Source organism: Aspergillus pseudoviridinutans (assembly GCF_018340605.1).
Source record: "Aspergillus pseudoviridinutans IFM 55266 DNA, scaffold_3, whole genome shotgun sequence".
Lineage (NCBI taxonomy): Eukaryota > Fungi > Ascomycota > Eurotiomycetes > Eurotiales > Aspergillaceae > Aspergillus > Aspergillus pseudoviridinutans.
Genome location: NW_025091283.1, coordinates 3911213 through 3933781, shown reverse-complemented (window position 1 = coordinate 3933781; position 22569 = coordinate 3911213). Strand labels below are relative to the sequence as shown.

Here is a 22569-nt window from a genome sequence, read left to right as displayed (position 1 = left end):
AGATTCATTGGCCACAAAACAGCCCTACAAATCCTCGCATAGGTCCCAAACCCATGATGATCGCCTTGGATAACAGCGGCAACGGCACGCTTCGTGTCCCCGGTTTCGGCTCCATCCCCCTGGACTACGAGCTGCCGTCAGACGCCCGCTTTGCCCACGGTATCCAGGAGTGGCGTCAAGCTCCCGCCGTCACGGCGCGCGAGCTGGCGATGGTGGCCGTGATGAACCGTCTGACCGACCTCCCGAACTGGTATATCGACGTTTTTGATGATGCGATCGTCGCATGCTGGCGGCAAAATCCCGACGTGGCCTCGATCGCCACGAATCCACTGCTGAGTGACCGGGCTTGGGACTGGTGCTTGCGGGAGCTGCGTGACAAAGCCGAAGAATACCAGCGCCAAAGACATATCCGGGTGCTTGATACCGGGTCTTGTATTTGTAAGTCTGACGATGTTCCTGGGCTCCAAAAGGACACAGGAGCGCTGGCGGATGAAATCCAATCTGCGGTGAAAATCGTGCTTCAGAAAGGGAGCCAGTTCGGTTTGCTGGATTGGCGCTCGAAACGAAGATTGTCCATTGTCGATCCAATGCTATTTCCGCTAGTGTACGGGCGGAGTTTGGTCCTCACTGATGGAGGTCGAGTGGAGTTAGAGGATGTTTTGGGCGCATATTCAGGTGCGACAACAATTGCCCCAATGCACGTTGATTTGAGGACCGACGCGGCGGATGTGCAGAAGCGCATTGAGGAGGCGCAGCAGCTGCATCTTGGCGTGTATTCCGACACAGAAACAAGCCCCCATTATCGATGGAGCGCAAATTATCAGGCTCTACCTTGTGAGGTGGAGTTTGTCGGGGATAAAGGATCGACGCAGGTGCGCATTACCTCTTACATCAACAATTTGCACCCGGCACACCGGGACCTCTACCGTGCGATTGAGACGCTGGTGAGTCGGGCAATTCCATTGTGGAATGACTGTCTGGTGCAGGGCCAGCGCGGCTGGAGGGATATCCTGAATCAAGGCCAGTTAGGGCCGGTGCCACTGCGCATCATCACGTATGGAGCGGAGTGGGAGAATGAGCTCCCCGAATGGCTACTCGCCTTCCGAGTTCCTAGCAAGCACAGGAAGAAGCGGTACCGTCAAGTGCGGGAAGTGCTCCTTAGCAGCGAGGGAGATACGACGGACGAGGGCCGGAGAAGATACCGAGAGGCGCAAGAACTGCTCGAAGGACTTGCTGACGTGGAGGGAAACGAAGACAAGGAGCTACCTCCCCTAGATTCCAACCTCTGGCAACACGCGAAAGAATATCTTCAGCTCCCAGAAGGTGGATCGGCCACTCCCGTTCCAGTCCCAGACGACTGGCAGCAATTTCCCTGGGGGCATATCGAACGCAAGTTGCGGCGATTGCTGCACTTCCGCCATCCGGAACCGGGGACCTCGTTTTCCTACGATGAATGGAAGACGGGCCGTCATCATGAAAGGGCCGTGGTTGATATGGTCCGCGAGCGGAAAGATTGGCATCATATGCCCTACAAGCCAGTCACGCCCCCCCACAAGTACTATACCATCCGGCTCCAGGATACCTTCCGCGAGCATGGGTTACAAATTATTGTGAAAATGGAGAACATCGAACTCACCCCAGATAGTGGGAGTTACAAAGGAACGGACTGGCGGATGGAAGGCCAGCTCAATGAGCACCTCGTAGCCGCGGCTGTGTTTGCATACGATGTGGTGAATATCACCGAGCCCCGGATCGCCTTTCGTCAGAACACCAAGCTAGACGAAAGCTTCTACCAATACAGGGAGGACCGAGAGCAAGGGCGGAAGGAGAACCCACGCCGGGACGTGCCAGCGCGGCGATGTGGCAAAGACTTCTCGACAGAATTCGCAGCAGTTGCAGAGATTCTGGGGTTCTCGACTATCGACCTGGATTGTGATAACCACGCAGTAAAAACCTGGCAGGACAAAGGCACGGTCAGGGTCTCACAGGGGCGCTTGGTCACATTCCCCAACCTTCTAGAGCACCGTTACGAGCCCTTTACTCTAGCCGATCCTAGTCGGCCCGGACATTTTCGCTCCATCGCGCTGTACCTGGTTGATCCTCACTACCGCGTGTGCTCCACCCGCAACGTGCCGCCACAGCAACATCACTGGTGGGCACAGGCTGTCAGTCATGATCTGGCCGCGGCCGGATTGCCGCAAGAGATCGTCGACGAGATCATGCAAGGCACCGACAGCTGGCCCATGGGGTTGCCTGAAGCCCGACGGCACCGGCGTGAATTCTTGAAAGAGCACCGTTGGAACAATCTTGTCCGGATCCATCGCATGGATCATCCGTACTTTAACTGTTAATGAGCCATCAAATGACGCGCTGCGACGTTTACTGAAGAAAATACCCAGGAATGGCGAACACCGAAATCCACGGTAACAATTCTTAGATACCTCTGTAGATCAACATTACAAAGGACAAAAGAGTCTTTACAGTTAATTGGCATGGACATGACGCTACAGTGGGCACGCAATGAACATATATTAGTGCAAACGAGCTATACACTACGCGAGAAGGTGTCCGCTCCGTTGGCCTCCTCCCTATCTCGGTCACACGTTCATGTATCTTTTCATTCCGATCCCGAGGATGAGGACGTGCTCGAGTAGCTGAACTCGTCCTCACAATCGCTGGACGGCCAGGCCGGCGAAGAAGCGCCACTTGAGGGAAATTTGTCTTCAATTCCTCGCGTCAGGCTTGTAATGGAAGTTGCGAGTGACCTTACGATGTTGAGATGGTTATGGTCTGAAACCTCGCCGGCGAGAATGTCATGCTCATACGTTAGGGAGAACAACCGAATCTTCTCCTTAGCCGCGGCCCCTTCCGCGGCGGTTAGCTCACGATCTTCCACCGCGGTGTCGATCGCGGCGAGGGTCTCAGGCCACTTGAACCCGGAAGCGGTGACTTCCACAAACTGGTAAGCCGCGTCTCCAATGCGGTTTCTGAGTGAGGCTTGTTGCAATTCGAAGACGGCCGGAGTGCGGGCTGCCTTGACTTCCTGCGCCATTGCCACCGCTTGTTCCAGATCCTCTTTGCTCACGTTATCCCGAGCGAGAGCTTTGTTGGCGGCGCTAAGGACCGCCTGAAAAACGAGAGGAAATGATCGCGCATCGGCGTTGATATGGGGAAGCAGCAAATTCAATTTGTACCGCGCAGAGTGAGGCATGTTACTCGACAACCTCGTCACGGCGGCCGTACCTGGGTCCCGAGTGTGATCGGCTGCGTCGGGACGGTACGCGGCTCTCCAATCGTCATCCATAAGATATTTGGCGAATTCGTCGAAATAGCACATCTGGTCGCGTTTGGCACAGCCCGGGGCTATGGTTTTCTCGATGCCAGTGTCCCATTCCAGCTTATATACGTAGTAATAGTGCAGAAGCTCATAGGGGGCAGCCAGGTTATTGGCTAGCACGTTGGCCAACAGCACCGAGGACCAGACGAGAAGAAGGCTTAAGATATTCATAATGGCTGACCCGTCGGTTCCGCAAGAAGTCTGCAGGGTAAAATCTGACAAGAGAAGGATGGATGCTGCACAAGAAAAAAAAGAAGAAAGAAAGAAAGACAAGTGTAGAATAGAGAACGGTGGTTCAGACAGTGGATGGGAGCATCAGGATAGACTGTCAAGGGCGATGGATCCTCTGTAGAATCAGGCGGGCAAAGCGAGCGACTGGGAGATAATTCTGTAGGGAAAGGACAACAACAGGCGAAAAAAAGGTCAAGAGAAAGGAGAGCAGCCACGAGACAAGTCGGCAGTCCCTTGAGATCTCAATCTTTCTGACGCACAGGCAGGGCATTGAGAATCATACTAGCAGTCCCAGTCTCCTTCTCCCAGAATGTCTTCTTTGCCTGAGCACATCGCAGTTTCTCCCGCCGGATCAATCGGATGCACGATGCTCCTTATCTCCAAGTTTGAGAGCTGTTCATGTCGACAATCTGGAAATACGGACAATGATCCTTCCGTCCCCATGTGATATGGCCTGGCAGCGTCCCAGAGACAAAACAGTATACTGTCCCGGAGATTACATGCCAGGGATGGTTCGAAGTTGCAAATACTACTTCAGGCGTGCCAACTAGCCTTGTGTGGGTTAGTGGCTTGCCTAATACTTTGGCTAGGCGATCTGATAGTGCTTGTTGGTGCTTGTTAGTGCTTATTTGTGCTTGTTAGTGCTTATTTGTGCTTGTTAGTGCCTGTTAGGCTTTGAGAGTGCCTGAGAGTGTTTAGCCGAGCTCTTGGCCATCCCATGGACCATCATTCGGACCGGGGTCAAATCAGAGGTCTAATTTAGCGTCGGGCGGTCCTCCCGAATGGGAGATCGTCGACCCGCAGGCCTTGGGGCCTCAGCATTTAGTTCACAAACCCCCATCTGGCAGCTGCAGCCAGGCTCCCACGCTACTCTACATCAATCAAACTGACTCATGCATGCAGACCGATCCTGGAATTTATCCGACTTTCACCCTGAAATCCATGGGGCACATAGTTCGCTAAAAGGACATTAGCTACGGAGTAGCATACAGCCATAACCCTTAGGCATTGTGGATATCTATCATCCCGTAGTGAGCGATAGGGGTGGGCATCTCCGAAATTCCGGCGCTTGCCTCGAATGGCGAAGCAGGTCATTGTCGACGCGGTATTGCAACCCAAGACGAGCTGGAAATGAACGTGAATGAGCCTCGGGCCACGCTAGAGGCTAAGCAAATGTATCGCCGTGAGGGCATTTCCATCTCCCGGAGACTCACCAGACAGTGAGCTACGCTAACGCTTCGGAGAGCCCGCTGAAAGAGGCCATTTTCCTATTTATCCGTACTAGTAGGCCTGGTGTTACTTCACAGTTACAATATCACAGACGTGCAGCTTCATAGACTTAGAAAAAAAAGAGTAAATCTCCACAAATTAAAATTACACAGCCGATCTCCACAATGTATGCCTTTAGAATGGACTTTCGTGGGCTGAATTCCAAAATCGAGTGGATGCGAGTCAATGGGAAGCAGGCTCTGTGTTCCCTTCCCCTCCCCCTCCCCAGTCTTAGGAAATGAGGGCCCAGTTCAAGCGAGACATTAGAGCTGGGCGCTCCTCATATTTCCTCTTACTTGGCGGTGGCAGCGGCTGTAGCAGAAGCGCAGTAGGAACTTTCAAACGACAGGACGGTGGTTGCCACCTCGTTACCACACKCTGCATTCGAGCAGTCACGGATCCCGTAATAGAAGTTAATATTCTTGCAGAGACACGAGGGATCAGCACTGCTACACCCGAGGGACGAGTATTGGCCCAGCATGTTGTTGAAACAGGTCTGACCGCAGGCGGGGAGATCGGAGATCGCGGTGGGACTAGCGGAAGGAACGGTCGAGGTAGACGTAACAGTCGTGATGCTAGTCATGGGATATGTAGTTTCGGCGGCAATGGCCGACATGCAGTAGCCGCTCTCAAAGGCCAGGACAGTGCTAGCCACGGGAGTCCCGCAGGCGGCATTGGCACAGTCTCGGATGCCATAGTAAAAGTTGATGTTCCGGCAGAGGCAGGACGGATCGGATGTTGTGCAGCCGAGGCTGTCGTACTGGGCAAGCATGTTGTTGAAGCAGGTTTGCTGTGCGAGAACGGAATTAGCACGTAAGATACTCGAAGAAGAAGGGTCAACCCCCGGGTGGCACTTACGCCGCATGATGGGAGTTGCGCTATTGCGGTTAGGGTGGCGGTGCTTGTGGTTGAAATCGATGTGGTTGAGCCAGTAGAGGTTGTGGGAACGGTTGTTGTCTCGGGCACCGAGGTGGAGCTGGAGGGGGAAGTGGAGGAACCCGTAGGCGTGGACGAGGCCAACGCAGTAGCTCTCGTTCCATCGAAAGCCGTTGCGAAAACGATGGCCCCGTCATCCCCGGCGACGGTGGGAATGACGGTCACTGCACCCGTGGAATCGTAGCTCGTAATGTCCATCAGCACGTTGGGCCAGATACTGGAAGTGCAGACGGCCCCCAGTCCGGGCCGCGTTTTGTTCTGGTAATTGGGCGCGAAAACGCCATAGCCACTTTTTTGTCAAGGGTGGATCTTCAAGTCAGCTGGGTCTGGAGGGAGATAGGCATCCAAGTAGAAAGTCAATCAAGGCAGAGCATACCTTGGGCAACAAATGAGGTATGTGTCCGTGACATTGTACGTCTCCCAATCCTTCGGACAAACCAGCTGGGAATAGGGGGGCAAAATGGCAGTTGCCACCGCACTATAGGAGAACTGGCTGGGATAGCAGGATGAAAGAGTTAAGGTTGGAACTGGATTGACGATATTTTGCCAGAGCTCAGTTGACCACGAGGCCACCTCGGTCATACCGCCAGCGCATCCCGGCGGTTGGGTGAACACGGTGGTGAGCACCAACGGATCCCCAGGGGTGGTGGCAGTGGCCGAGGATGTAGGCAGAGGGGTTGAAGCCGACGAGGTCGCACCGGAGGATGAAGATGGGGTCAAACTCGTCGATGAGCTTGAACTAACTGGAGTAACACCAGGAGTGATGACGCTAATCGTCTCCAGCTGCCCGAAGGCAAGCGGTAAGACGCCCGATGCGAGGAGAACCAGTCGAGAAAATCTAGACATCTTAGGTAGTAGGGTGGGATAGCCGACAGAGAAGAAAACGAGACAGGAAGATAGGAACCAACGGTGAAAGAGAGCAAAACGGTTCTATGATCAATCAATTGATCGAGAGGGAGGGAGGAGCAAGAGTTTCACGATCGGTTGAATAAGTACCGTATGAACAGTACAACCAGAGGGTCTTCAATCTCCACATATTATCGGCCGGATAGGCCTAGCCTACCTTGGTAGTATCAACTTGATACTGTCGAGTAGCATCGGCGGAGGGGCCCCTTCATCCTCGATAGTCGCATCGCGATAGCGTGCCGGTCATCCTGCAGCCAGCTTCGGAGCATAGCCCCAATTTGGGATGTCAAATGAAGCGTGTCATGCGTGCATCTCCCCTCCCTGATGCAGCTAGACTGGCGAAAGGGATGCCGGAATACGCTCCCTTCGAGCCTCTCCATGGATATGATTCTCCCTTGGACTGGCGGTATTATAAGTTAGGGTTCATCTCCCCGTTGTGACTCGGGACCAGTCTGTATAACCCGGGGCTCCCTCGCCACACCCTTTCCTCCTCCGTCCATTTACCCGGTCACTCTTTTCGGCATTCATCGCTGTCACTCCTTGATTGATTCATCCATTTCGGTCAATGCTTTTTGGCCCTTTCAATTTGGTCCCCCGTGCCACGTTCTGTCGTTGAGCCCGACGCTTTGCCTGACCACTTATACGTTTTGCTCGTTCGTTCTAGAATGCTACAAAATGGCATATTTTCTACCGCAGACACTCTCTTTCTTGATGCTCTTTTCTTCTCTTCTCTGTCTCATTGCCGCCTCGCCAGTCGCGGATCCTCCTTTTCATCTGTGGCATCAGCGACGGGCTCTTGCCAATCCACCCACGCCACGCTCCCTCAATCTCTCAAGCAATGAGCTGCAGCAGGCTCAAGCGCTCGTGGAAGCTGCTGTGGCTCAGCAATCCAAGTACAATGCCTGGCGAGTGGCCAATCCCAAACGCAATACGTATCGATCGCGCCACTCCGATGCTTCGCAGCCCTCGGCCCAGTTTAAAAGGTCTGACCAGCCGATGGCGCCCGTGTTAAACCCCCGCCTCAAAGCAGCAGCTGCGATCCTGGCTGAACGCCACGCAGCACAGCAATTGCGGAATGGTACTCTTCACAAAAGTTACAGTCAGTTCACCAAGCCACCCAAGCCCTTGCAATTGGCGAAACGGGAGATCGCGGAGTCGTCATCTAGCTATTGGCCCGCCCTGGTCGACCATGGACGCCCGCCCATGGGATGGGACTCATCCTACCCGGTCTATCGAGATGTCACCGATCCCAAATTTGGAGCAAAAGGTGATGGAGTGACCGATGACACCGATGCCATCAATGCCGCAATCTCATATGGCGGGAGCTGCCAGGAAAATTGCGAGTCGTCCTCGACAAAGGGCACGTTCATTTATTTCCCCCCGGGCACCTACCTCATTTCTTCGCCCATCAATGCTTCGTACTACTCTCAATTGGTGGGCGATGCAAATGATCTTCCGGTCATCAAGACCTCCCCCTCGTTTATTGGCCTGGGAGCGATTCAGAGTGACGTCTATATCCCCAACGAAAATGGAGATGAGTGGTACATTGAAGTAGGTGGTCTCTTGACAAGAACCTTCTCTGGACATGAGAACTGACCCTGTCATTTCCAGCAATCTAACTTCTATCGCCAAGTCCGAAACTTCATCATTGACATTGAAGAAACAACTACCGCCAACGCGGCTGGGCTACACTGGCAGATTGCTCAAGCCACCTCACTCACGAATGTGTTCATCTCTGCCAGCTCGGCGGCTGGAACCACGCAGATGGGCATCTACACCGAGAACGGCAGCGGGGGATTTATGTCAGGCTGCACAATCTCAGGCGGATCATACGGCATCTATGGTGGTAACCAGCAGTATACAGTTCGTGATTTTCAGATCTCCGGTCAAACCAACGCGAGCATCGGCTTAATCTGGGACTGGGGGTGGACCTGGTCCCAATTGCATCTTTCTAGCGCACCCATTGGAATCAGTCTGATCAACCCTCAGGATACCTCTGGCCAGCCAGCCGGATCCACCTACATTCTCGACACCATGTTCGATGAAACCCCCATTGCAATTCAGGCGAGCTTCAACCAGTCGACTATCCTGGATTCCAGCATCATCACCCTGGACAACATTGGGGTCAACGGTGTCAAAACGATGGTCGCCTTCACAGATGGCACGAGCCTTGACCTTCCTAATGGTGACGTAGACTTTGTGGTCATTGGAAACCTCCAGGAACAGTCCGACAAGTCCCTTGGGTCCTACCAAGTGAATGTGCAGGATCCCCCGCCACCTCTTTTAGATGCTGCCCAGGACCAGATTATCTACCGAGACTCGTACTTCTACAAAAACCGCCCCCAGTATGAGACACTCTCTCTCGGCAGCATTGTCAGCGTCAAAGACCATGGCGCTGCCGGTGATGGAGTCACGGACGACACAGCGGCTATTGTCGCCGCTTTGGCCATGGCTACTACCGACAATCTCATCTATTTCCCGCCCGGTTCCTACATTGTCACTTCCACTATCGTGATCCCGGCTCACGCCCGCATCACCGGTCAAGTGTGGTCTCAGCTCGTGGCCTCGGGCGACTTTTTCGCTGATATGACCTCCCCCAAGGTCATGATCCAAGTTGGCAAACCGGGAGACGTGGGGACGGTCGAGATCAGCGACATGCTTTTTACCTCCATTGGGGAGCTGCCGGGATTGGTGATGATGGAATGGAATGTCCAGGCCGAAATACAGGGCTCTGTGGGTATCTGGGATTCGCACTTTCGTGTGGGTGGTGCTTATGGCAGCAAGCTGCAGCTGGCGGAGTGTCCCACCAGCAACTCGATTGCGTCGGGCTGCGTGGCCGCGTCCCTGATGTTACACATCACCCCAGGATCCAACGGCTACTTTGAGAACATGTGGCTATGGGTGGCCGACCATGATATCGACGACGCAGCCAACACGCAGATCACCGTCGGGGTGGCGCGAGGGATGCTGGTCGAGTCGACGTCGGGTCCAACCTGGATGTATGGCACTGCCGCGGAGCATGCGATCCTCTATCAATACAACTTCTTCAACACCACAAATACCCTCGCCGGCATGATACAGACCGAGTCTCCCTATTATCAATTTGCAGAGGCAACGGAGTCCCCCGGGCCCTTCAACGCGTCGGTAGGCCTGTTTGAGAACGATCCGGCGTTTCCAGATGTGACCTGCACCGCGTCGCCAGAGCTCTGCAATTTCGCGTGGGCAGTGATCATGAACGAAAACACGAACCTGACCATTGCGGGCGCGGGCCTTTATTCCTGGTACGACAATTATGTGGAAACCTGTGTCGACACCCAGAATTGTCAGCAGCGGATCGTCTGGGACCAGGGCGAGAATCAGGGGCTCTACATGTGGAATTTGATCACGATCGGTGCCGTGGAAATGATCAGCAACACGGACGACAGTAATATCATCCTGGCGGCTAACAACACGCAAGCCGTGGGGCATCCCTTTTGGAGTGCCCTGGCAGCCTATCTCGATGACTACGCGCAGCCGATTCTCTCCTGCGACGATGACTCCACCGACCCCGCATGTCAAGCAAGCTGGAAGTGCGACTTGACCCAGCAGTACGCCACGGTCGATGCGCTCAACGCAGCACTGGGTAGCTATCCGGATCAATGCATGCCTTACTACGCGCTCGGCACCCTCTATACCACCTTGAACGCCTCTCTCGCTAACTACACGGAGACCAACAAGGACTACGACGAGTATTTCGGGTACTACCAGGAATACGTCCGAGACATGGTCCCTGACGCCATTAGTGCCTTCATGGCCGGGTCGACGCCCAGTCAGCCTGAGGGGGGCCCAGGCAACAAGTACTTCGACTGCACCTGCGAGGGTTACGGACCTACGTCGACGCAGCAGTGCCCGTTCAGCTACAACCAGCTCATGGGTGCGGACCGTTTCACCATGACATACACACTCAAAGACGCCGATGGCTTTTACAATGATCTCCAGAGCACGTACGGGATCAACCGGACCTGGGTGACCTTCGGCAACCAAGGGGGGCCCGTACACCAGGTTGGCCACTGCACACCGGGGCCCTGCTCGGAAGGCACCGACTACCGTTACGTTAACATCCCCCAGGCCGTTAATTCCAACCAGATCAACGTGGGCAACCCCAAGGACATCATCACCGCGGCTTTGCCCGGCATCGGCACCATGCAGAACAACCTCCTCGCGCGCGAGCTAGACATCAACCTCGGCGCCTGGGGCGGCGGCATGCAAGATCTGCTGGACACCTTCTCTCTGCCTGTCTTTATGCTGCAACAAGCGATCGCCTCCATGGCCAGCGTTAAGGCCATTGGCCAGAAACAGGCCAAGGAAGACAAGATCAAGCTCGCTCTTGAAATTTTAGGTATCGCCTTCGCTTTCGTCCCTTTCCTCGATGAACTCACCCCGGAAGTGGAGCTACTCGACGGTGCCTTCGAGACTGTTGCTGCCGCCGGAAATGTCGCCCTAGGCATCCAGAGCATTGTTTCAGATCCCAGTTCCGCCCCCATGGTTCTCCTGGATCTGATCGCCGGTGGCGGGCTGCGGGACGAAAGCGACTTCACCAAGGCCGCCGCAGCCCGCCGCGCAGTGACCGAGGATGACCTGGAGAGTATTGGGAAGGATTTCAAGGCCGAGCAGGACAAGTTTGATGGCCTCACGGAGCCAAAATGTCGCTTCTAGGATTGGGACTTCACCCGTTTTGGCCGCTTGTTCTGAGGTTAATTCTAGTATGGTCATCACGATGGAGGCCATTGCACAGGTTTCAGTCACCACGGGAGCCTTTTAGGGTCCATCTTCTTGAAAATTCTGCATGCCGTTAATGAGGGCTCCCTAAGTGTATAAGCTTTTAGAAACATTGGTCGTCTTTTCGCTAAAGACTAGTATGCCACGTCCGGCCTACCCTTGCGCATCCTTAAATGGTTTCTTCGATCACAGGTAGTCCCAGTTAAAGTACTCCTAAGCCTAAGGGTTAAGAGGCCATGCTCCCTATCACAGCCCTCTCTGAGGCTTGCATAATATCCCGGTCTAATAATTCTATAGCTTTCTGGTGTTCCAGATTTCTTCGGGGCATCCCATTTCCAAAACGCACCTAGGTCATAAATTATAGATTACACAGATATCCCTGGAAACGTTACTTTCTTTATTCCGATGGGAATCAACCCCTTCAGGTTATTACGAGTGGCAGGTTCGTCGGGAAAATGCTAAGTCTCTAATAATCTGGTCGAATATGTGAAGCGTACCAACCTTGTTAACTCGGACTGGGCGAAGCAATATGCTATTGACCTAGGTGTGAAAAGCTGCACGATTATACAGTCCTTAATTGCTTTCGTTGGTCTCTCCAAGTCCGACTCATGAGTTGGCACACCGAGCCTCGGCTGACCCGCCTTGGTTATTCTTAAAGGGTTGAATTTGAGGATACCATGGCAAATGAGATGATAAAAGCTCGCCAGATGTCCTATCAGTAGAAGAGGGTGGGGAGATAACGGCGCAGAAGTCGAAAGACGAAAGTAGTCCGTCGGCAAAGCTCTTCAAGTTCCTCTCGTCTCTCTTTCTCCCATCTGCCTTTATCTTCGGCCTACTTCTATCTTTCTTCGGCCTTCTTCCTCCTCTCTTTTTCCTGCTTGAGCCCCTCTCCTGCCCGCAGAAGGAGAGCCTTATATCTGGCGAGTTGTTGTCCCCGCTATTAATCTGTCAGAGGGGGGAATAGTGTGAGACAATCGCGACATGTGTTGATTGATGGGTACCTTATTCAGGAGGCTGATTTTCCGGTAGTATTTCTCTGAGGAATGACGTGTATCTTGAAGTATGATATGTTCATCAATGCATCTTCTGAAGGGATTCCGAGGAATGAAGCTTGAACATAGGTCTGAACTTGTTCGTTCATGTATTTCTGGAAATTGCTAGCATAGATATAGCCTATTACTTGCTGCAGCAAGAGAAGGGATGCCGTTTCTGAACACATCGTCAAGAATTACCATTGTAAGCACAAGGACATCCCTGATTGTCTACCATGAGCACCCTGAGGGAAGGGTGAGCAGATCCCTGAGCAACCATGAGTGCTCAGGGAGCAATCCGTGATCACTCAGTGATTACTCCGTATTCTGGGAGCATCGTGGCCGAAACAGATCATGGGCGTGTTCGATGACTAATATTCTGGGTAAAAGGACGCTTAAAATCGCGGGAGTAGCCGTTTTCGGCGCCCAATTTACCATTACCTATCGTTGTAGTGTAATCTTTCCCTTAAACAGTACCTATTTTAAGTCTTTGAGTCTGCTATACAAATCCTAGCGTCCTATGATCTTATATCCTGCCAATTCTCTCCATTACTCTGTTAAGACACTCATTCACCACAGCCTGATATGGCACTCTAGGCGAATATTGAGTACAAGCTAGAATTGAATAGATTGGAAAATAGATACATGTTACAATAAACTTTGACTACTTACACACCTGGCGGATGATTAGATCTAATTACTGACCAGGGTTAATAATGTAGCCCCGATAAGAGTAGGAAAAGGGTGTGGTCATAGCCCATCTGGTATGGCTCTCTTGCTCCTATCCAAAGAAAGGAGATGTATAACCTTATCCATACCATTTGTCCGCCACGGGTATTCGGCATTATTATTGATGGACAGCATTTGCCGCTTAGCATGGACCATTTAGCCTGGATAATCATGGACCAAATCAGGACGTGCTGGATAAACGAACCAATCTGCACTAGTTCCTTAGTGAGGAGGCAGTAGGGAAAGGAGCGGCCATGGCTCAGTAGTGATCGAGGCTCTAGCTCAAGGGATGTTGTTCCTTCAGGGTCTAATTATGCATGTCTTTGGTTTCGGTCGGATAAATAAATACTTGTGCTTGCTGTAGCTCTGAGATGCTCACAGAATGATATTATCACCAGATCATCACAGTGTGGCCACACTCTTGATGCAGACCATTGCATTGGCTGCAGAAGGGCGGATGAAGCCGCCGTGGGGAAAGTTGGAGTCTTGGAGACGGATTGGCTTATCAAGCCTCAGGCCTTCCATCCTCCAATTCGGCCGACCTCGTCAGCCTTGTTTAATCTCCTTTAATTAAACCCATCTCTCGTCCTCCACGACCCTGTAACTGGGGCGATTTTCTCGTCAGAGCAGAATGAGCGGTCTAAGACCGGATAGAACTAGACCTCAACTCTATCATCATCTTTATTCTCCTTGACGCTGCTTGATTTTCTCTCCCCTTGTATTTCCTCGCTTCGTTTCCCGTTCGTCCCATTCCTCTCCCTTCAACAAGCACAGCAAACACGTCCGAATCCTGCCGTGCCGACCGTTCATCTACTAGTTACTGACAGCTCGATAAACCATCAATGGACCCCCGCATTCCGGGTCCATCCTGCTGATTCCTTGACGATCACCCTCCTTGCTTCCGCACGGCGGCAACGGTTCCCAACACCGATTTTGGGATCGCGGGCATGGAGCCGGCATGTCAACCCCCGATTCGCAAATCCGAGTCGACCTCCGCCGCTGCTCCCAGGAAACGACGAAAGAGGACCGTTGTGAGTGGTGCAGCGGATGACTGCTTCACATGTGCCCGGGAGGGTACAGTCTGTGACCGACGACGGCCATATTGTTCGCAGTGTTTGAACCGTGGACGGGATTGTGCGGGATACAAGACCACGTTAACCTGGGGTGTGGGTGTTGCTAGTAGAGGCAAATTTCGAGGACTGTCTCTCCCAATCACTGGAGCGCAGCCAGCTGCGACTGGAGATAGTCGTCGTCGTTCCGGGGGCGAGGAGAATCCGTCGGAACAGCCTGTCGCATCGCCAACTACATATACCTTTGCCTCTGATGCATCACCGGTCAGTGCATCCGACAATGTAGAAAGAGCCACTTTCCAATCGCAGGGATCGCCGAGTCCGGACACCAATGAGACTGCAAGTTGGATGCGAACGGGCGCGGACCCGCGAGTCTGGCCGACTCCAGCGGCTGATTTCTCGTTTGGAAATCCGGCAGTTGTTGACACTAGTTCTCCTTATACAGAGTCGCTGAGACACTCGATCCCGACGAACTCTTCGTTACAATATATGCAGACAGTCCAAGTGGCGAATCATCACTCTTCCCTTCAAACCAATGCTTGGACAGAAAGCTGGCCAGCGTCAACCACTTCTGCGTTCGAACAATGGCAGGTGCTACCAGGCTGTACTGCTTCACAAACTGAAGACACTGAAGGAGCTGGCAACAGGTCAACGGATTCAGAGCCCTCCGGCGATCCTCGGCGGATTGCACGCCATTCCCCTTCATTTTCTCAAATGCTTCTTGCACGATCGGTTGGCCGCACACCCCGTCTGAGATATTTGATAAGCTACTATGCGGAAGTCATTGCGCCGGTCATTGTAGCTTTCGATAGCCCAACGAATCCGTTCCGCACTCATATTCTGCGTCTAGCCCAGGACAGCGAGTCCCTGCAGGAGGCCATCGCAACCCTGGCCACTAGCAATCTGCGGCAACGACGAGAGAGAAAGACCATGCCGACAGACAGGACGCTCCCTTCACGCATGTCATCCTTGGCACATCGAGCACTGACCGATGGAACCTGCCAAGATTTTCAGGAGACTTTAACGGCTGAAGGATTCGCCCGCGAGGAGCAATACCATCGAGGTTTGGCAGTGAAAGCATTGAATATGGAGCTCGCCGACCCGCATCGAAGGATGTCCGATTCCGTTCTGGCAACCTTATTCATCCTATGTCTCTTTCACGCCTGCGATACTGGCGTGGCGCAGTTCAAAACGCAACTCGCAGGTGTGACCAAGCTTCTGGCCCTCCGAATGCGCAGCTCGCCGGTCCTCTCCGATGAGTTGAAGTGGTTCATCCGCGTATTTACCTGGTACGACACGATGGCTGCCACGACCAATGATCGCGAGATACAGCTGCGCGGCTCGTGCCTGGATATTGCTGCAGTCTCCGACAGCGAATGGGGCCTTGAGAATCTGACTGGCTGTGATGCCAGCTTATTCAAGTATATTGCACAACTCGGTCGCCTGAATCTTCTGAGCCAGAAGCAAGAGGTCAGCACGCCCGCTCTTCCTGAAGTGTTTGTTCCCACAACATCTCTGCCACCATCGCTACTCTTCGACGCATCGATGGCCACCGGTATTCCGGGAATGAACGCCTCCTTCAGCTTTACCATGCCAATACAGTCACAGTCGGTTGAGCGAAGCAGCCGATCTTTGTCGCCAGCGTTCTGGGCCGAGTGGTTCGCACTCCGGCAGCAACTGGAAGCCTGGCGACTTCCGCCCTCGCGATGGGAGTCCACATCACCGCGTGGTTCAGTTCATGTCTCAACTCCTTCTTCCGCTCATGCCTACATCTCTCCACCATCCTCGCCATCTACGCAATATGCTGTCGCGCCTCAAAACATTGATGACGTATTCCACATCTCGGAATCCTTTCGCCATTCGGCAATACTCTACAGCGAACGACTCGCCTACCCAGAACTTCCTTCGAGTCATCCTCGTATTCAACACCTAGTGCACCGTGCGATGCACCATATTTCACTGGTCAAGTCGGATGTGTACCTGCTATGGCCGCTCTTCATCACCGGATCGGAGTGCGTACTCCAGAGCCATCGAGACACAGTTCGACAGCGCTGCAGAGATATCTCTCAAGACTCTGGTTTCTTCAACAATCTAACGTGTCTTGAGTTGCTGGAGAAGATCTGGGCGCAGGACATGTGCGATACCGAAACAGCGTCTGTGCAATGGGACACCAGAGCGCTTTATGCTTGCGAGATGGCGCCATCTGCGGTAATGGGCAGTGATTTCTTTATGGCAGGGGGCTCTGTATACCCGGCAACATCGAGTTCGCGGATCCAGGGCTTCCGCTGGCATGAGCTGATGCAAGCTAAACGAGCAGAGGGAGAGTATCTGGTGGTTTGACCAGACCAACCAGCTTACACACCACGTTGTATATACCCCAGGCGCCAAAGGATCAATGACCTATTGCGCTTTTGACGATCACGGATACGACAAAAACTATCTATGCAATATTTATGAACATACTTTTCTCATAACTTCATGTACATATTACGAGGGCACATTCGCTCCTCATAATGATATTCCATCAATAACCAATCACGAATTTACTTAATTGACCATCAGCCACCTTGGAGCATCATCAAGTCAACTAACTATATTAGGTAGTTGGCCAACATGCCTGACGCATCTCAAGCCTGACAGATTGCTACGCCAGCGTGTCACCCGCTTATTTGCGGGGTGCTAACACTTGACCTCCACACTTGATGCCTTATTCCTGCACTAGACACGCAGCCCAGCAAACTGTCAAGACCGTGCAGCGTACATGACACTCTGGTTCTACATCTGCTGGTACTCGAGGGTATTGGTCCATCGTTAGGATCATGAGGGGTCGTTTTCGTTCTTGTTCTGGAAATCAAGCAAATGCAGATTAGGAAGGGATCCTATTCGCTACCACAGCCTCCAACGTCTTCAGACTAAGGTAGTCCGTACAGGATGGTTCTGGTCTGTTCGCGAAGGGCTTTTCTGTTTATACATACATTCTGGTACAGAGGACTGATAAGGACAGGGTCGTGGAAATACCAGAACTCTTCGGGACTTTGATGTCAGGCAGACTTAAAGATACATACCGTTTGTTTTCCGATAGGTTCCTCTTCTAATTTTCGGATTCCGAGATGCAAGTACCCGGTTCCGTAGACGCCACACCCAGATGCGGGCGTAAATAATGTCATTCCAGCCAGAACAGGTATACCTCACATGCAGATTATTCTCATCACCCACAGCATGTTCAATTGCCGTAAAGGCTTAGTAGATCGTTCAGACTGCTGTGAACGCTCACGAGTCCTGACCGATGTGGTCGAGTGCAACGAGATGACAGGCTCGAGATACAGTATCTGTTAAACGAATTTGATCCCAGGTTCTGTAGATACATGCATTTGCTACCCATCGACAAGCCTTTTTATTTCTGAGCTCTTCTTCTTCTATCTGGACCCTCTTGTCATTCCTCTGTCTCAAGAGTTCATTGCGAGGAATAGAATACATCCCATCAGCATCAACAATCATGTCTGGAGATCCAAGCAAAACTCCAGAGGGCTTTCGAGAAGTTCTGCTCAAATGAAACGGCTCACTTGCCGAATGAACAGCCGCCACCGCGCAAATACTGAGAGGCAGTACTCGTCCATTTGCTCGTCTCGGAAAGAGAATTGATGCATAGATGTATGAGTCTACTCGAGTTGCCGGCCGAGCCCTCGTGTAACTGACCCATTTTTCCATCCTAAAGGGTATAACTGAGATCGTATGCATACGACGGGCTTACTCCTGACGCCGCGTACCAATAGATCAAAGGGGAATGTTCAACAAGGTCGAGGATGTCATCTGCGCGGGGACGATCAAAGTTGTGCCACTACTGCGGCAGTTCGGATACAGACATTTATGCATCCGGCCGATCCTTGGTTCTACATGCATGTGAGCGATTACTTTACTCTTTAGCCTCTGAAGCAGCAGGCTCATGAAGGAGTACACTATCCAAGACATCGCCGTGCCCTACGCAGCCGCAAATAGTTGATCGACCGCCTTGATGACTCTCCTTTGGCAAGTACCCGCTGTGGCTTTGTCTCATGTGGCAGACCACAGTGCATGTAAGGGGTCTCATTGCGCGAAAGCATGCGGGCTTCGAGGCCGAGTACACGCCAGAAGTAATGCTCAGCATGGAGTCTGGTGAGCATGGCATGACACAGTTCGTTCATTTCAACCGATGATGTGTCGCTCCAGCCCAGGCACAGCAAGCAGAAGTCATCTGGATAATGCACGCCATTGTTTTCCCCTCGCTTGTTTCTTACAGGGCAGATTGGAAAATGTCCTTCTTGCCTTTGGTTGCCTTACGACGCAATTACCATCTTGAAGCAGCGCCCCAAGCAAGAATGAGCTATACGGCTTTCTAGCTTTACAAGTGAGCATGCATTGCCGTATGAGTAATATGGAATCCCACATCACAGAAGCCTGCTCCTCAGTATACGTGTCTGAAGCTGGAATTGAGGTGATGGAGCTGTTCTGACATACTTCCCCAGATGTAGCATGTTACTCAGACTTCTCTACATCTCGTGACATCATCAGATTCTTCATACACTGACAATTCCAATGTGGATGCATTGAGCTCATGGCAATGACCCTGAATCCTTTATGATATCCATATGTCATCATTCTCCATATTAATGACTCGCCTTGCTTTACTAATAGGGATGTATCATCTTCAGATACCTCTGGGTAGAAATCTACACTTTTGTCTACTTGTACTTAACGTGAATCTCCTGCATCAATTTTTTCTTAAGTATCAAGCCCCAAAGTCTAATCCAGTATCCTCATTCATTCTGAGCCAGGAATCAAAGGTCAATGCTTTTACTTAAGAGGATGATCTCACATTCTTAGTATAATCCCTAGGGCATAGGGCAAGGGCAACCCTGCAGCCCTAGATACACCAACGCGCACCCCCATTCTAGAATTCCTGCAAGCTCATTCCGACGCGCTCTGTTTCAAACAATAGCACCAAATGCTTACAAGAAGAATTCCAAATCTATACAGATATCTTAGTTACTGAAAACAAAACAGAACCAGGGACTATTGTCCATCAGAACTAGGATTGCTGAAAAATGTGATTGCGTATGCAGGACGGCGCAGTATAGAACAACCCCGTACAAGCTGGTACAGCCTGGTACTTTCGAAACATGGATTACCAAGCCCCGTGTAATTATGACCAGGACCTGGGCCGTGTGCATAACAGGAGAAGTATACAACCACACATTATTGTCCACACGCAGGATTCCAAATCATAGTATGGAGGACTATCGAGCAAAGGAACAGGGTAGTTATATTAATGTCTCTGGTTGTTTAACTCTGGACAAGCAAGGGATAGTGAAAATTCTGTCTGCCTGTCTGACTGGTAGGAAACTCGCAAAGTATTGTGTTTCCTACAGTCGACTGACTGAAATTTCTGTGGCTCAAAGTCGGTCGCTGACTACCTACCTAGACAGGAAGACTGTCCTGCACCTCTATCGAAGAAAACCTGACGCTTGGTACTTGTAAGTCCTCTTGTTATCACCCACAGATAAATTGCGAGATGGAGTCCGCAGACTAGACTGGATAACTGGAACTTGTTGGATCCAGTGGAGTCTCCTCCATACTCCGTAGCACTAGTGAAGTTCCTTCGAACGATGACATCCATCTGCACTTGAGCCGTTGGCGCCGGCGCTATAAGGTCTTAGCGGGTCTCGGTCTGACTCGCTACTTTGAATGCTTATGAGTTGGTTACTCCTAGAGTACTGCTATATTTTCAACCAAATCTATTAGAAATAATTAGCAAACGTAAGATGGACTCATCTTCTTGCACATGGAAACTTGACGCCCTGTACGACGTTAAAAAGTCTATCCTTAAGCCATCAGTCAGAGAATTTGGTGGGAAATGGTCTGTCTGGGCTTCAGGGGTCTCGGCCCAGTTTGGATTAATTTTGGTTCTGGAGTTATCTCAAGTCACAGGTGATTACAGAGTCGAAGGATGGTAGAAAGATGTTTCCTATTGGTGCGCGGGAATCGTCGATATCAATAGTGGCCCTATTGCTTTTCTTTTCTTCTTTCATAGTCTACACATCTCAAGACAGTCTAATCTCACGATTGGGAAGTTTTCTAGAAGACTCTCAATCCTTATTGTCGAATAAGCTGGTCGCAAGGCAGACAGAGTCAGCTGTGTGCCTGTGTAGCGCCAGTGCAACATTTCCAGGTGCTATATTGTATGAATATTTTTGTGTGCGGACGACTCAAATGTGCTGTACTATCTACCTATATCCACCCAATAGCCTGGTTCAGGATAGGTTTTATTTTATCTGCGACTGGAACTGAGTCAAACCTTCATTTTTAAAGTTTTTTTCCACCCTCTTGCTGTTCGTTTTGATCCCAAGTTGCGGTCTGCCCATTTCCGTTGCCGGGTTGATGCCCAGCTGGTCGCAGCGGTAAAGCCCATCGACCACCTGCTGCCTCAGCCTGTTGCCCAATAAGTTGTCGTACTTTGTACAAGCTACAAAGACTGTCGTCAGTAATCAGGAATAAAATGCCATATGGCCCCACTCGAGAGCAAAATTTAATCTAACTATCGAGAAAATAGTCTTCTAGATATACTGAAGTGTGAACCATGGAAGGCTCTCGGGAGTGACCCGTAGCACATCCATGGGACAAACCACCAGATTCTAGTACCTTATATTGACATTGGACAATTATTTATATTCTATATTATATATGTGTCTCGTTGCACGAGGATGATTACCATTCCTATCATCCAACCCAGGCTGAGCATAGCATGCTGCATGTTGCATGTTGCAGACACTCGAGGCCCTGGATGCAGCTCTATGGCCACCATCTTAGCGAGTCTATCTACCTGTAGATTTAAAGCTTCAAGCATTCAGCTATCTCTTCCAATGGCACGGTGATCATAATCAGCTGAGCCACAGTGGCAATGGTAGGATTGACTCATATAGGTTGTCTTCAGGCTCCAGTGGTAGAGGAGGAAGCACATGAAGATGTCGTTGATAGGTATAATATGAACTACCGAAGAGGAAACTAACAAGTAGATGAGTCAGAATGACTCTTCTAATGCTGCGATGGTGGAACATTCATATAGACTGGTTGGTTGAAGGCCTAATGTCTTGCCGAATCCTGTCCTCTCTGGCTAAAGGAGGAGTGTGATTTGAGCCCTCCAGAATATTAATACGATATACGGTGCCCAACAACGTCAGGAATCAAGATGACTCGAAAGCAGCCTACAAAAGGGGATGATGTGGCTCTAGAGGATGACTCGATGGGACTTAATCTCGAACCATATAGATACTCTGGAAAGAGTCATTGCGTAGCTGACCCTGCGTGTAACTCTATCAAATCTCCAGGCATATGATATAAAAGCATCAAAAACCCACAGCTTGTCGATATTCATAGAATAGACGCCCGCCCCCTTTCCCTCAGCCACTGTGGTTGGGCCCAAAAATGTCAAGTTAGATCCAGTCAGGAATTTGGATCTTCATATCTCGCCTCGCGCCCAATCGTAAAATATCTTTCTTACTCGTTAATTAATAAAAAAAAAAAAAAAAAATCGAGCCGAAGTACAGTAAGACGAAGATTACGGAGTACAATATTACCTCATTAACCCCAATTACCTGAGAGATACAGCCCCACCACACCCGCTTATTTCGCTGTTAATGCCACGGCCGGTGCCTTGATTCCTACAAAACCAAACCATATCCCGTCGAAACCCCCCTTTGCACCAAAACCTATCCGCCCATACTTGGGTTCATATTCATCCTCCACGTTGTCCTTTCGGTGACAAAATAAACCTCTGAATAGTTCCTGGGTCAGTGCCGAGGACTAGCAGCATTAGAAACTCGAACTCGCCACAAGACGATTCGATATTCTAGGTATAATATCTTGGAATATCACTCAGCTGGAATTCTCACACTGAGACTTGGTGTGAAGTTCGCCTCCCGGTGACGACGAAAGGAATATATAGCCCCTTGACTCAGCGATCGGTCAACCGACGACGCTCAAATGCACTCTCAGCAAACACAATTTCAACCCTCCTCTCCCCTGCAAACCGTACCGCGGTGACGGTCCTCATCTTCAGGTCTTTCCGTGTCTGCTATCTCGTTTCATCACCGGCGTCGATCGGCTTGCTTCGAACGATATCCTGTACAATATACTCTGGGTTGTTTTGTTTCAGTCGTCTGTTGAGCTGTTTCTGATCGCAAGTCTTTTTTTCTATTTGCTTTGAAATCACCATTTACAAGCGTTTATACCCTTTCGTGGTTACGATTTATTAGCGCCTCGATTTTCC

At 51.3% G+C, this 22569-nt stretch overlaps 5 protein-coding genes across 5 annotated transcripts; 3 read left to right on the top strand and 2 right to left on the bottom strand.

The window, feature by feature from the left end:
* Positions 1-56: 56 nt before the first annotated feature.
* Positions 57-2351, top strand: Asppvi_005131 (DUF4246 domain-containing protein; the record flags this gene model as incomplete). Its single annotated transcript, XM_043301057.1, has 1 exon — positions 57-2351. One exon carries the CDS (start codon positions 57-59, stop codon positions 2349-2351), a length of 2295 nt encoding a protein of 764 aa, XP_043156992.1.
* A 266-nt stretch (positions 2352-2617) lies between these two features.
* On the bottom strand, positions 2618-3508 carry Asppvi_005130 (uncharacterized protein; the record flags this gene model as incomplete). The annotated part of the gene is made up of 1 exon (XM_043301056.1): positions 2618-3508. The coding sequence occupies one exon, from the start codon at positions 3506-3508 to the stop codon at positions 2618-2620; it is 891 nt and encodes a 296-aa protein (XP_043156991.1).
* A 1621-nt stretch (positions 3509-5129) lies between these two features.
* On the bottom strand, positions 5130-6619 carry Asppvi_005129 (CFEM domain-containing protein; the record flags this gene model as incomplete). Its single annotated transcript, XM_043301055.1, has 3 exons — positions 5130-5627; positions 5696-6062; positions 6150-6619. The coding sequence occupies 3 exons, from the start codon at positions 6617-6619 to the stop codon at positions 5130-5132; spliced, it is 1335 nt and encodes a 444-aa protein (XP_043156990.1).
* Positions 6620-7354: 735 nt separating this feature from the next.
* On the top strand, positions 7355-11374 carry Asppvi_005128 (glycoside hydrolase family 55 protein; the record flags this gene model as incomplete). The annotated part of the gene is made up of 2 exons (XM_043301054.1): positions 7355-8230; positions 8291-11374. 2 exons carry the CDS (start codon positions 7355-7357, stop codon positions 11372-11374), a joined length of 3960 nt encoding a protein of 1319 aa, XP_043156989.1.
* A 2770-nt stretch (positions 11375-14144) lies between these two features.
* Asppvi_005127 (Zn(II)2Cys6 transcription factor) lies at positions 14145-16607 on the top strand (the record flags this gene model as incomplete). The annotated part of the gene is made up of 1 exon (XM_043301053.1): positions 14145-16607. One exon carries the CDS (start codon positions 14145-14147, stop codon positions 16605-16607), a length of 2463 nt encoding a protein of 820 aa, XP_043156988.1.
* Positions 16608-22569: the final 5962 nt, after the last annotated feature.